Here is a 14,950-nt window from a genome sequence, read left to right on the forward strand (position 1 = left end):
CTGTATAAAACTATATGGTATTACAGAATAGTACATAGAAAAATTCCATTATAATTTAATTCCATTTTTCTACAAGTTTTGAAGACAGTACAAGAGGGCTTCAAAAAGTTTATAGAATGGAATTAAAATATAATGGAATTCTCCCATGAATTTTTCAAGTCCACTTGTAAGTATGCATATGTATGTACAGATAAATTGCTATCTAAATAAAGATTGTATACATATATGTGTATTCTGGATGGAAGGGCTCAAAAGGTTCACAGAAAAAATGAAATAGAAACATAATAGGCCATAAGGGTAGGGGAAAGGTAGCGGGAGAAAGGGGGATAAACAACAAAAGCGTGGGTAAGGAGAGACAGCAGATGGTATGATATGAAAATAATAATAATTTATCAAGGGTTCACGAGGCTGGGAGGGAGGGGAAAAAAGAAGAGCTGATACCAAGGGCTCAAGCAGAAAGAAAATGCTTTGAAAATTATGGTAGTAACATATGCACTAATGTGACTGATACAAATGATGTATGGATTGCTATAAGAGCTGTATGAGCCCCAATAAAATTATTAAAATAATAAATAAAAGAAAGATAACAGGGTATTTTGAAGCCCCGTATGCATATAGTTCCTATTTCTCTCTTCTGAAAAATCCTAGAAGCAGTAACACCTCAAAACAAAAAAATTCACCTAGCACATAGATCTTGGTTTCAAAATATCATTCTCAAAGAAATCATTCCTTCTTTGTAGATTGGTGTCAGACATATGTGCTAAGTTGGACTTATGAGCTTGGACTGGACTGGGTTGGGATACTTTCTGAATGTACACTTAGCCTATAGATCAAACTCTCATACATAAAAAAAAAAAATCATTCCTCTTGGTGAAATAAACAGCTGACTCATAACTGGGACAGAGAAAAGGAAAGAACGATCTGAGACACTGTTTGCTCTAGCCGGGAAAGAGCAAGTTCTCAAAGGATCATAGGGCACTTAAATTTTTTTAATCCAAAATATAAACAATATTTATAAATAAACTTGGAAATGACTTGCAAGTCCTCCACAATGATGTCTAGAAAACATAATTGAGAGAAATTTATTAAGACTTAAATATGAGAGGGTTTCAAAAATCTAATAGAAAATTAATTTTAAAATAATGGGAATTTTTCCATGAACTTTTTGAAGCCCCCTAACATATAGATTGGTGCAATGTGTTCAAGACTTAAAGACTCAATTCTGTTCATATATCAATTCTTCTCAAATTTATCTATTGATTTACCACATTCCTAATGAAAACCCATTTTTAATAACAAGTTGATTGTAAAATCTATATGAAAAATTTAAACTTCCTACCATAGTCACAATTATGTAAATTGACAGTTGGAAAACTTTCACTACCTAATTTTAAGACTTTTTATAAAGCTACAAGAAACAATTCTACATAGTACTGACGAAAAATAAATATAAAAAGTCCAAGAATAAGCTTATACAACACAATCAACTAGTTTTCAGCCATTATTTAATTATGGCTTTGAACAAGGCATCTGGGTTATGGTTTTAGAATAATCCAATGAGAAAATAATATATTTTTCAACAAATGGCTAAATGAGGAGGGGAAATATGACCTACAACCCTCCCCTGACACCATACATAAAAATCATCATAAAATGAATCCTACAGATTAATGTAAAAAGCTTAAATTATAAAAATTTCTAAGTGAAATCATAGGACATAATGTTTGGTAAACATTTCTTAAATACAACACAAAAAGCATAAACTACAAAATTTGCCTTTTGCTTTTAACCTTTTATTTTTTGGGCAGTGAAAATATAGTTTAAATTGGTTTTCCAATCAACAATGCATAAGCACTTTCTTTCATGACATCGATCACAATCCCCACAGTGTAACAGCCGCTCTTCCCATTTTCTCCCTGTGTTTCCCGTTGCCACTCCTCCTCCTTTCCTAGCCCTTTTTTGCCTTCTCAAATTTATTTCTACAAAAAAGTTGCCCTTTTGATCTTTTTAGGTTATTGGTCGATGGAATGCATAGCTCCCTGGTGTTATTGTTTACCTCATAGGACTGTCTATTGTTCGGGCTGCAAGGTCAACCAGGGAGGTGAAAAATTCAAACCCAGGCTTCAGGGGTGACCACGGGTCATAGTCTCAGGGTTTCTATGAATCTTTAACCAACCAATGAACCAGGTCTCTTTTATGATTTTGAGTTACAGTCCACATTTTTCTACCACTCCATCCAGGACCTTAAGAGCAATTGACAGTGCTAGCCAGGCACAGTTGAGATCTTAGTCCTTGGGGCTAATTATTTTCATGTATCTATGATTTTCTACATTTCCTTTCCTCTGGAAAGGAAGAGACCAATAGTTGCATCATAGATGGTCACAAGCATTTAAAAGTCCAGTTGCTGCTCACCAAAGTAGAAAGGAAAACAATGTCTTTGTGGAATGTTATATTAATTGAACTTACATTCCCCACCCCCATCCCCAAGGTTTGGGTCCTGATCCTCCAAGCCCAGTAATTCATTCAAGGTATTTGGTTATGGCTAAAAAATGTTCATAACTATGCTCTTTGTACGTTGTAATAATATTCACCGATGTTTGCAGCACATATAAATTATACATGTAGAAATATCCTGCAAAACCTACTTATATCTACATAGATGTGGGTATAGTCCGATACTTGTTCAGCTATGTGTATAATTATGCAACTACTTATAAATTATTATTACTGATGTTAAAGGATTGTTCATGCAGTCTTTACCTCTGATGCCTTAACTCTTGTGTTATTCCCAGCCTTTCTTTCCTTATTTTGTGATGACTTTCCTTCATGGACTGTTGGATTTCCCTTTACCCAAGTCCACTTTCTACTTAGGAGTTTACCATCCCTCACCCTCCCAGCCTTGGAACCATCAAAGAATGTTTCCTTCTGTGTGTAAACTTTTTGACTTTTTATGATAGATGTCTTATATAATATATGTCCTTTTGTGATTGACTAATTTCATTCATCATAATGCCTTTCAGGTTATAAAATAACTATAAAATTTGAATAACTAAAAATTTAAAATAATGACCATGGTAAGTGCTGAAGAGGATACCCTGATGATGTAAAGTGGCAAACCCAATTTGCAAAATGGTTTCAGATTCCCTTCAGAAATTAAAACATAATTTATTTTAAAAAGAGATAGAATACACATAAATCAAACTGAGGACATCTATGGGAAGATGTGATGAAGAAGCTCAATATCAGCAGCTAAAACCAGACTACAGGCGACTGGAACAGACCATCAATTACACATACGTAAGTTTAAAGCTGAAAAAAATTAAAACAAATTCACAAGAGTCAAAATATGACGTTGAGTCTATCCCACCTGAACTTCAAGAATAGATTTGATGCACTGAACACTAATGACAGAAGCCCTGATGAGCTGTGGGAGGACCTCGAGACCATCATTCACAAAGAAAGCAAAAGATCATTAAAAAGACAGAAGAGAGAGGATCAAAGTGGATGTCAGAAAAGACTCTGAAACTTACTCATAATTGGAAAGCAGCTAAAGCAAATGGAAGAAAGGATGAAATCAAGGAGTTGAATAGAAATTTTCAAAGCGTAGCTCAAGAAGACAAAGCCAAATATTAGATAATGAAATGTGCATGGACCTAGAACTAGAAAACCAAAGGGAAGAACACGCTCAGCATATCTGATACAAAAAGAACTCAAGAAAATATTCAAGTCTCTAATTGCAATTTTAAAAGATTCTATAGGAAAAATATTGAATGATGCAGGAATCACCAAGAGAAGGTAGAAAGAATACACAGTCATTGTCCACCATTTCAGAAGGTAGCATATGAGCAAGAACTAATGATGCTGAAGAAAAGTTCAAACTGCACTAAACACATTAGCCAAAAACAAGGCTCTATGAATAGATGGAATACTCACTGAAATGTTTCAGAAAGCTGAAGAAGCACTGGAAGCACTCACTAGTCTATGCCAGGAAATTTGGGTGACAGCTACTTGGCCAACTGACTGGATGAGATCCATATGTGTCCCCACTCTAAAGAAAGGTGATCCAACAGAATGCTCGAATTATAGAACGATACCACTGATATGGCACACCAGTAAAATTGTGCTTAACATAATCCAACAATGGTTGCAGCAGTACATTGACAGGAAACTGCCATAAGTTCAGGCCAGATTCAGAAGAGGACACTGAACAAAATGTGAGAGTCACTCGTAATTTCATGTCAACTTGAAGATACATAAAAGTGTAGGGGTGGTACTCAACTTGTCAATCAGGTCACCGCCTGATGGTGGCTCCTTGTGGGTATGGCCTTGTCATAAGGAGGGCCCTGGGAACCTCCCTTTCTCTCTCTGCTTTCACTTTCCTGCTGGCTGACCCTGGGAGCTGCCAGAGTCCTGTGCTGCACCCACTACCATTGGATCCACAAGGCTTTGCACCCACTGGCCTGTGATAGCCCTGCATTCTACATCATTGAATGTGGCTGTGAGATTCTGAAGGATTTAAGGATTAGTATCATACTTGTGGACTTGAGTTGGATGGTTTCTTGTTACATAATTATGTCTTGAAATAAAGCTCTTTCTTACACATATATGAGTGTCACTGGATTTATTTCTCTAGTCAGCTCAGCCTAACACTCGAGGGGTGTCGTTGCTGATGTCAGATGGATCACGGCTCAAAGTAGAGAACTCAAAAATATGTTTACTTGTGTTTCCTTGACTGTGCAAAGAGATTCGATTGTGTGGACCATAATAAACTGTGGATAACCTTGAAAAAAAATGGGAATGCAAGAACACTTCATTGTGCTCATTCCGAACTTGTATTATAGGTCAAGGAGCAGTTGTTTGAAAAGAACAAGAGAACACTGCATGGTTTAAAATAGGGAAAGGTGTGAGTCAGGGTTGTAGCTTCTCACCATACTTGTTCAATCTGTATGCTCAGCAAATCATCAGAGAAGGTGGATTATATGAAGAAAAGCGTGGCATCAGGATTGGAGGAAGGCTTATTACCAATCTTAGTATGCAGATGACACAACCTTGCTTGCTGAAAGTGAAAAAGTATTGAAGCATGTGCTAATGAAGATCAAGGAGTGTAGCCTTCAGTATAGAGTACAACTCAATGTAAGGAAGACCAGAATCCCCACAACTGGATCAATAGTTAACATCATGATAAATGAAGAAAAGATTGAAGTTGTCAAGGATTTTGTCTTACTTGGATTCATAATCGATGCTCATGGAAGCAGCAGTCAATAGATCAAATGACATATTGCATTAGTCAAATCTGCTACACAAGACCTCTTTCAAGTACTGATGAGCAAGGAAGGATGTTACTTTGAGGACTAAGGTGTGCCTGACCCAATCCATGGTATTCTCCGTTGCATCATATGCATGTGAAATTTGAACCATGAATAAGGAAGTCCACAGTAGAATCAATGCATTTAAATGGCATGCTGTAGAAGAATATGGAAATTACCATGAGCTGCTAAAAGGACAAACTGATCTATCTTGGAAGAAGTAAGGCCAGAGTGCTCCTTAAAGGCAAGGATGGTAAGACTTCATCTTACATAATTTGGACATATTGTCAGGAGAGGATATCATGTTTATTAAAGTGGAAGGTAAATAAAAAAGTGGAAGGTAAGTAAAAAAGAGGAAGGCCCTCAACCAGAAGAATTGACACAATGGCTGTATCAATGGGCTCAGGCATAAGAACAATTGTAAAGATGGTGAAGGACTATGCAGTGCTTCGTTCGGCTGTGCATATTGTTGCTATTGGTAGGAGCAGACTTGATGGCACCTAACAAGGATATTTAAAAAACAAAACACACACACACCTACTGCCAGTAGTTAAATTACAAATCATAGTAACACTGTACAACAGAATAGAAACACTCCTAAGGGTTTCTGAAACTGTGAATCATATCACAATAGACAGCCTCATCTTTCTCCCAAGGATGGATGGTGGGTTTGAACCACTGAACTTGTGGTTAGCAACCCAATATTTAACCCAATGCACTAATGAGGCTCCTTACATCTACAATGAAATTGCTATTTCTCTCCCAGGTATTTACTCAAGAAAAGTAAAAGAATAAGTCTACACAAAGACTTGCACAAAAATGTTCTTAGCAGTTTCATTTGCTACAGTAAAACATTAGAAGTAATCCAAATACTAAGCAAGAAATTACTATTACCAATAAGTGTTTATATCTGTAACCCGTTATTTTACTTAATGTAATTAGAAAAATCGCCCTTAAAAATGCAGTAAGTTTAAAGTAGTTTACAAAGTGCAGTCTCTATGGAATTTTTTCAACTGTATACATTGCTCAAAAGCAGACATGTCCGAAGTGGATGTCACATAATCGGGCCAAAAAATGCTGAAAGTCTTCTCTTATTTACCTGAATTTTAGTGATTAAAAGATAGGCCCTTCCATCTAGTTAGTTAAGGAAGGGGCCAGGGACTGGCTTGAAACTTCTGTTAGCTTGTCCCTGCTCAACAGTTATTTCTCATGGTTGCCCTGAAACCTGAGTTAATATACTTATATAAAAAAACTCCGTGAAACTCCCTAAAGTGTAAATTCCAAAGGCCAATGGTAATGTATTCTGATTCCAAACAGGACACTACAAAGACAGTCTGCTTTGCACTGCTTGGTGGCAGGCAAACAGGGATTGTCTGTCACTGTTTCAAGGCAAAGACAGAGACCAGAGACCTCATAGCATTCCACAGCTCAATCCCATCAAGCACTGTTGTACAACTGCTACCACAATCAGTTTCACAGTATTTTCTTCCTTCTTGAACTCCTTGATATCTGCTCCCCTTTACCCACATTCCACCTCCTCTGCCATAGCCCCCAGGTACCCTTATTCTGGTTGTCTCTGATCCTGGGTTTCATCATCTGTAGTATTTTAATGAACAGAACTTCACACTCTTTCACATTTTCTATCACCTTTGCTGTTATACCTCCTAAATAATAACTTTTCTTTCTTCCTCGGACTTGGAGTGTGTAAATTGGATGCGAAGCTCCAGAGTAAACTATCTGCATTTCAGTTAACATATCCATAAACTGAGTGTGATTCATTTATAAAAAGAAATTAATTCCTAGTTTATTGCAGGCAGCCATCCAAGACATAATTAGCCTCTCTTTGCCTAATTAAGCAGAAAAAGGAGTCAAGATTCAGGAGGAAGAAATAGAACATGTGGCTATTTGCCTCTAAACAACTCGCTTCTTTGCCACGACAACAAAAGAACTAGATGATACCTGACTACTCTTTTTTTTTTTTTTTAAACATTTTATTAGGGGCTCATACAACTGTTATCCCAATCCATACACACATCAATTGTGTAAAGCGTATTTGTACATCATTTCTCAAAACATTTTCTCTCCATTTAAACCCCCGACATTAGGTCCTCATTTTTCCCCTCCCTCCCCGCTCCCCTCTCCCACATGAGCCCTTGATAGTTTATAAATGGGTATTTTGTCATATCTTGCCCTGTCCGACTTCTCCCTTCACCCACTTTTCGGTTGTCTGTCCCCCAGGGAGGAGGTCACACACAGTTCCATGTAATCGGTTCCCTCTTTCCTACCCATTCTCCCTTTACCCTCCCTGTTTTGCCACTCACACCACTGGTCCTATAGGGCTCATCCATCCTGGATTCCCTGTATTTTCAGTTCCTATCTGTACCAGTGTACCTCCTCTGGTCTAGCCAGTCTTGCAAGATAGAATTCGAGTCATGGTAGTGGGAGCGGGGAGGAAACCTTTAGGAACTAGAGGAAGGTTGTATTTCTCATCATTGTTACATCGCACCCTGACTGGCTCATCTCCTCCCCGAGACCCCTCTGCAAGGGGATCTCCAGTGGCCTACTAATGGGCTTTGGATCTCCACTCCGCACTGCCCCCATCATTCACTATGGTGAGATTTTTTGTTCTGATGATGCCTTACACCTGATCCCTTCGACACCTCGTGGTTGCATAGGCTGGTGTGCTTCTTCCATGTGGGCTTTGTTGCTTCTGAGCTTGATGGCCGCTTGATTACCTTCAAGCCTTTAAGACCCCAGACGCTATACTTTTTGATAGCCGGGCACCATCAGCTTTCTTCACCACATTTGCTTATGCACCCATTTGTCTGATACCTGACTACTCTTACTGAGCATTTCAGTCACTGATTCCACAGGAGAATAGTCGTCTAAAGTAGTCTAAAGGAGGAAAATGCAGACCATGATTTGAAATTCTCATGGGCATCAGGACATGAAAGAGTGATAACTTCTAAAAGTACTGTCCTTAAAAAAAAAAATTCAAATCTTAAACCATAAATAACACCTGAAATTTTCATAAATCCAAACAATAGATTAGTTTAATTAGCAAAGTAATGTCTGCCTTGAGCAGTGGGCTCTCTAAAAAAAGGGATCTATGGACAAAATCAGCTTGAAAGATTAGATAGGAACCTTAGAGATCAGTGACTGTTAATGGCAGAACTCAGAAAATAAATTCAAATTGTATGATAATGAAGAGAAAATCAGAAAAGGAAGGTGGGAAAATGTAATCACTGTCACTAATATATAAAAATAGAAATTTGAAGTGGTTTAGGTTGTGCATTATATATTCTCAATACAAATTGTTTTAAAATATCATGTTGCCTAGGTTCAGCAAAACTTAAAGACTACAATTGCCTAGGTTCAGCAAAACTTAAAGACTACAATTGAGAGCATAGAAGTTTACTTCTGAAAAAAATCGGCCTTTAAATAAGCCTTCTCAATAGTGACAGTATAATCACATACCAGCAGAAGATGAACTCTTCGGGTTTGAAGACATTTAAAATATGAATAAACTGGAGAAAAACTTCTTCCCCAAAGTAAAGCCGATCTTAACAATGTGGATGAAGTAATGTTTTCAGGACTTTCATTTGCTGCTTTAACACAACTCAAAATGAGAAGAAACAGCTGCAATTATGTGGACTTTTCATGTATATAGCTAAAAATATATATATTTTAAATGAAATGGGAAATGCATAAGGATCAACAATGCATTAGTGAGCCACTCTGAATCAGACAAATTAAAAAGAAATGGTGTCATATTCATTGTTTTAAAATAATATTTCAAGATCAATCCTAAAACACAATGCTCTCAGTCATAGCAATTATCCATATCACTAAAGGCCAAAGATAAAGACATTGAAGATAATTAGGATTTCAGTAGTCTGAAATGGATTAATCATGCAATCAGGATGACTTGATAATTAATGGTGATTGGAATGTGATAGTTAAAAGAATGAAAGAAAGAAAATGGTTATCATAGGTGAAGGGTTGTAGCTTTGAGACCAATGAGCTTATGTCAATGGGGGTAGAATAATTTGGAAAAGGATATCAATAGTGGAATGAAGTGTATAATTAGTGACATTGAATTACACAAGTAGATGTTGTAGAAGTGAAAAAATAAATAATTACCTAGGCGCATGGCAGAGGAGGCTTGAGGGGAGGGAAATGGGGCACTATCAACAAGAAAAGAAAATATTCTGATATTGATTGTGGTGGTGACTGTACAACTCTTGTTAGTATGACTGAATGATTAAATTGTATGATATGTGAAGTATATGCCAATAAAACTATTAAAAAAAACTACATGCAAAAGATTAAAGAAAAGAATCCAAATATTTTTAGTGATTAGTAGGGGGTAGGCAGGAGCAGGGAAAGGGGAGATGTTGCAAAGGAGTAATTGGGTTTATGTTAATGATGGCAGAATTATTTGAAAACATATCATTAGAATGGTTGTACAACTTGAAGGATGTAAGTAATGTCACAAAATTATATATGTAGAAATTCTTGAGATGGTGTATGTTATGTTACATATAGTTTAATCACAATAAAATACAATTATTAGATATAACCCAAAAAGAAAGAAAGAAAAATAGGCCCTAGGGAGCAACTGAAGTGTGTGTTCAGGCAGTTAGAACTGACATATTGGGGAAGGATCAGGGATTTATTTGGATAAGTCATCTGTAATATACTCAAGGACTTCGCAGAATTCTGAAGTCAATAAGGCCATTGGTAGTTTTATTTCCTCACTTTCAAAACAATGGGATTCACAATACTATGGATTTATTCATTAAATATTGAATGTAAAAAAAAGAAGAAAGATTAGTATCTGGAAGATATTCTCTTGGTAATAGGATGCTGAAGAACACATGATAGAAATCACTGCAAATAATTTTCTACAGCAAAAATGGGAACTATACAAGTGGGTCTTACAAGAATCAACATCTATGGAAGAAGACAACAAAGAAGCCATTATCATCAGTCAAAACAAGACCAGAAGTAAACGGGGGAGCAGACCATCATTTGTACATACGCAAACTCAAATTGAAGGTGAAGACAATTAAGACAAAAACCACAAGAGCCAAAATTCTGCCTTGAAACTATCACAACTGCATTTAGAAACATGTGGGATGACATCAAAGACATCATCATACATGAAGAAAGCAAAAGATCATAAAAGTTAGAAATGGAAAAAAATAGCACAAAAGAGGCCAAAAGAGACTCTAAAACTTGTTCTAAGTACACAGAGAAGCTAAAATGAAATAGAAGGATGGAATAAAAGAGTTGAAAAGAAGATTTCAAGGGGAAACTTGAGAAGACAAAGTAAAGTATTACATGTAAAGATAAAAACCAAAAAGGGAAAAAACAAATTCAACATTTCTTAAGCTTAAAGAATTTAATAAAGAATCAATATTGAAGGATTCTAGAAATAAAATATTGAATGATTCAAAAGCATCAAAGAAAATAGAAGGTATACACAGTACTGTACCAAAATATATGATCACCTGATCCAAGCCTAAATATTTTCAGTTACTTTATATGCAAATAAAAGCTAGAAAATGAATAAGGAACATGGAAGAAGGATGTGTGCCTTTCAATTATGGTACTGTGGAAGAATATTAAGTAAATGGGATGGACATAAGTACCAAACCTGTATTGGAATAAGTACAGCCAGGACGCTCTTTAAAAGTAAGGATGATAGACATTGGGCCTCCGCCCAAGCACTTAGTCATTGCAAGAACGCATTGTTCTATTAAATTGGCATTCCAGGATGCACCCAAGCACTTACTCATTGCAAGAACACATTGTTCTGTTAAATTGGCATTCCAGGATGCACTTTCCCGACACAATTGCTGAAGAAAAATGTGAACATAAGCAAAGGTGGTGAAGAAAGCTGATGGTGCCCGGCTACCATAAGATATAGCATCCGGGTCTTAAAGGCTTGAAGACTTAAAGGCTTCAAAGCCCATATGGAAGAAGCACACCAGCCTGTCTGACCATGACGTGTAGAAGGGATCAGTTATCAGACATCAAAGAACTGAAAATCATATCAGTAGGTACCCGCTTTACTGACACAATCACTGAAGACAAACGTGTGCATAAGCAAATGTGGTGAAGAGAGCTAATGGTGCCCGGCTATCAAAAGATATAGCTTCTGGGGTCTTAAAGGCTTGAAGATAAACAAGCGGCCATCCAGCAGAGAAGCATCAAAGCCCACATGGAAGAAGCACACCAGACTGACCACGAGGTGCAGAAGGGACCAGTTATCAGACATCAAAGAACTAAAAATCAGATCAGTGGGTGGCCACCTTCCTGATATGATCATTGAAAAAAACATGTGCATAAGCAAAGGTGGTGAATAAAGCTGATGATGCCTGGCTATCAAATGATATAGCGTCTGGGGTCTTAAAGGCTTGAAGATAAACAAGCAGCCAACTAGCTCAGAAGCAACAAAGCCCACATGGAAGAAGCACACCAGCATGTGTGACCACGAGCTGTCGAAGGGATCAGGTGTCAGGCATCAAGGAACAAGAAATCATGTCATTGTAAAGGTGGGTGAGAGCAGAGTGGAGACTCAGAGTCCATCGGTAGGCAACTGAACACCCCCTTGCTAAGGAGTTGTGGGGTGGTAACGAGCCAATCAGGGTGCAGGGTAGCAATGATGAAAAATATAACTTTCCGCTAGTTCTTGAATGCTTCCACCCCCAAATATCATGATCCCAATTTTGCCTTGCAAATCTGGGTAGACCAGAGGATGTACAGATAGCAATTGAAAATACAGGGAATCCAGGAGGGGCGATGCCTGGAGGGTGAAGGGAATGTGGGGTAGAAGGGGGGAACCGATTACAAGAATCTAAGTATAGCCTCCTCCCTGGGGGATGGACAGCAGAGAAAAGGGTGGAGGGAAACGTCGGACAGTGTAACATGATAAAACTATAATAATTTATGAATTATGAAGGGTTCATGAGGGCGGGGGGAGTGGGGAGGAAGGGGGAAAATGAGCAACTGATATTAAGGGCTAAAGTAGAAGGCAAATGTTTTGAGAACGATGAGGGCAACAAATGTACATATGTACTTGACACAATGGATGTATGTATGGATTGTGATAAGAATTATACGAGCCCCCAATAAAATAATTTTTTAAAAAAGTAAGGATGATAAGATTCCTTCTCATATATTTTGGATATATTATCAGGAGGGATCTGAGAAGCACATTAAGCTTGGTAGAGTGTTATCCAAGAAAAGAAAAAGGTAGACCCTCAATCAGATGGAATGTCACATTGGCTGTAACAATGAACTCAAACATAGTGGACATTGTTTCCTTCTGTTGTCCATAGTGTTGCTATTGGTAAAAACCAAATAGTACTTAACAGTAATAACATCAGGTAAGACATGGGTCTTTAACCATCATTACTATCACCTATGATTCTGTAAAATATCTTTTCAAACAGGAAGATGCATTCACGATAGCAAAAATTTTATCACAAGGGACCAAACACTTTTAAATTTCTTTTTACATTTTTATAATTATGCTTCCCGATTTAGAAATGCCCACGTGCCTGCTGTGTGTTTGTCTACTTGGCTCTGTATACTGCGAAGAAGTTGACATTGATGTTGTACCACCATTGCCAAAGGAATCAGCATACCTTTATGCACGATTCAACAAAATTAAAAAGTTGACTGCTAAAGATTTTGCAGACATACGTAAGTTAATTTTAAATGAGATATTACCATTTAACTAATGTTGGCAAAAAATGTTGCCATCTAGTATCTCTGGGCTTTGAAGTCTTGGGATGTCACTGTGCGAGTACTTAAGTACGTATTACAATTCAGAAAAATAAATTGGCTTCTATAGTATTTTATTATCATATCAGACAAAAGCAAAACATACATACAAGTATACACAGAAACACTAAATTTCTCTATTTCTCAATCTATTTTACTTTAACAAATCGAGACATTTTTGTATTTGTTACTGTTATGCAAAAAGGTACACCAAAGATTAAAATACTCAAAATTGCAGTGTAACATGCTGTTGAAAAAATCCATGGAAAAATGAAGTTATAATATCATGGCAATCTTCCTATAAACTTTCTGAAGTTCCCTAATATCTACATGATTCTGTTCAATAAAAAAAGTGCTCATTTTGCATGAGTTAGAGCATGAATTTCCTGTGAGCTACCTGAGAGTCCTTCCTGAGTAATTCAAACATAGAAGGCTGAAAGACTTGTAGCATTTTTAAGATTCTTTCCAAACCGGATATTCTCTGATTCCAGTTAATTGGTGATCCATGACAACCACAAAATGATTGGAATTCAATCAACAAAAATTTACTGAGCTAATAACTGGAGATATTCTACTAGGCACTAAAAATAAAGGATGTTTGAGAGGTCTGTTAAGTAAATGCTTTTTCTGATAAATTTGTTAAATAATTAAAATGATCATTTAACTTTTATATTTTTGCATATTTTCTTCTCAAGCTAACTTAAGACGACTCGATTTTACGGGAAATCTGATAAAAGATATAGAAGATAGTACTTTTTCAAAACTTTCTCTATTAGAAGAACTTTCACTTGCTGAAAATCAACTATTGAAACTTCCAGTTCTTCCTTCCAAGCTTACTTTATTTAATGCAAAACACAACAAAATCACGAGTGAAGGGATCAAAGCAAACACATTCAAAGTAAGTATGATTAAATATAACATCTGATTTATAGAACCAATGATAATATGATAAATAACAAAGAACTCTGGGTATAGAATTCTGTTTTGATTATAAATTTTGTTTTTTAATTATATTTTTAAATAACTAAGAGATTTTAAAAGTTTTAATTTGATAATGAAACCAATTTTAATATAATAAATAACCATGCTATAAAGTTAGTACCATCTACCTCATGCCTCCAAATTAAATACAAAGGTGAGTCAGAAAGTATTGCTACTAGGGGTCTGATTCTTACACAAGTTCATTCCAAACAAAACATATTTACACATATCTTGGAGTGATTAAGGCTGCAAACATGTACTCTCACTAATACATGTGTCTCCTTTTGTAAAACATGTGTCTTAATATCATTAGAGTGCTTAAAAATATATCTCCAAAGGGATCTGATGCCGTAGTTAAATTTACGGCACAGAGCTCCGTTCAGAAGGTTATGGTGACTGTGCTTTTGGATTCCAAAGCAGTAATATTAACAGATTTTCTTGAATGACAAAGATGATCAGAGGGGATTATTAAACATTGGAAACTACATCAGTGAAAAAATCCAGGAAAGTTGTCCTGAGGAATCTTTTTTCCATCATGACAATGCACCTGCTCAGTTTTCAAGCATAGTAAAGGATTTCCTATAAGAATTGCACTGGTCCATGTAGAAAAAGAATGATTGGAAACTGATTGTGGTAGCAATTTTTCAGTTCTACTTGACTGATTAAAATATGGAATATGATATATATTAAATGCCAACTAATAAAAATAATAAAGAATTTCATTGAGATACCTTATCCCATTAACCTGATTTTGTCCTTTCAGTTTTTTCTTAATTAAATCATTTTATTGAGGGTTCTTACAGTTCTTTAATAATCCATATATCAATTGCATTAAGCCCATTTGTACATATGTTGCCATCATCATT

General features: G+C 36.4%; 2 protein-coding genes across 3 annotated transcripts in view; one reads left to right on the top strand and one right to left on the bottom strand.

Moving 5' to 3' along the window:
• Positions 1–14,950, bottom strand: part of LOC105979931 (centromere protein P) — a 369,435-nt gene that overhangs the window by 257,878 nt on the left and 96,607 nt on the right. The gene's annotated exons all lie outside the window — the stretch shown is intronic.
• Positions 1–14,950, top strand: part of OGN (osteoglycin) — a 31,800-nt gene that overhangs the window by 10,206 nt on the left and 6,644 nt on the right. For both annotated transcript variants that reach the window (XM_045298647.1, XM_004717736.2), the window contains exons 4-5: positions 12,864–13,022; positions 13,799–14,001. In XM_045298647.1, coding sequence (XP_045154582.1) covers positions 12,864–13,022; positions 13,799–14,001 — 362 coding nt within the window. The remainder of the gene's footprint in view (positions 1–12,863; positions 13,023–13,798; positions 14,002–14,950) is intronic.

This window comes from Echinops telfairi, unplaced genomic scaffold (genome assembly GCF_000313985.2).
Source record: "Echinops telfairi isolate 266 unplaced genomic scaffold, ASM31398v2 ScPeMD7_7430;HRSCAF=8468, whole genome shotgun sequence".
Classification (NCBI taxonomy): Eukaryota; Metazoa; Chordata; class Mammalia; order Afrosoricida; family Tenrecidae; genus Echinops; species Echinops telfairi.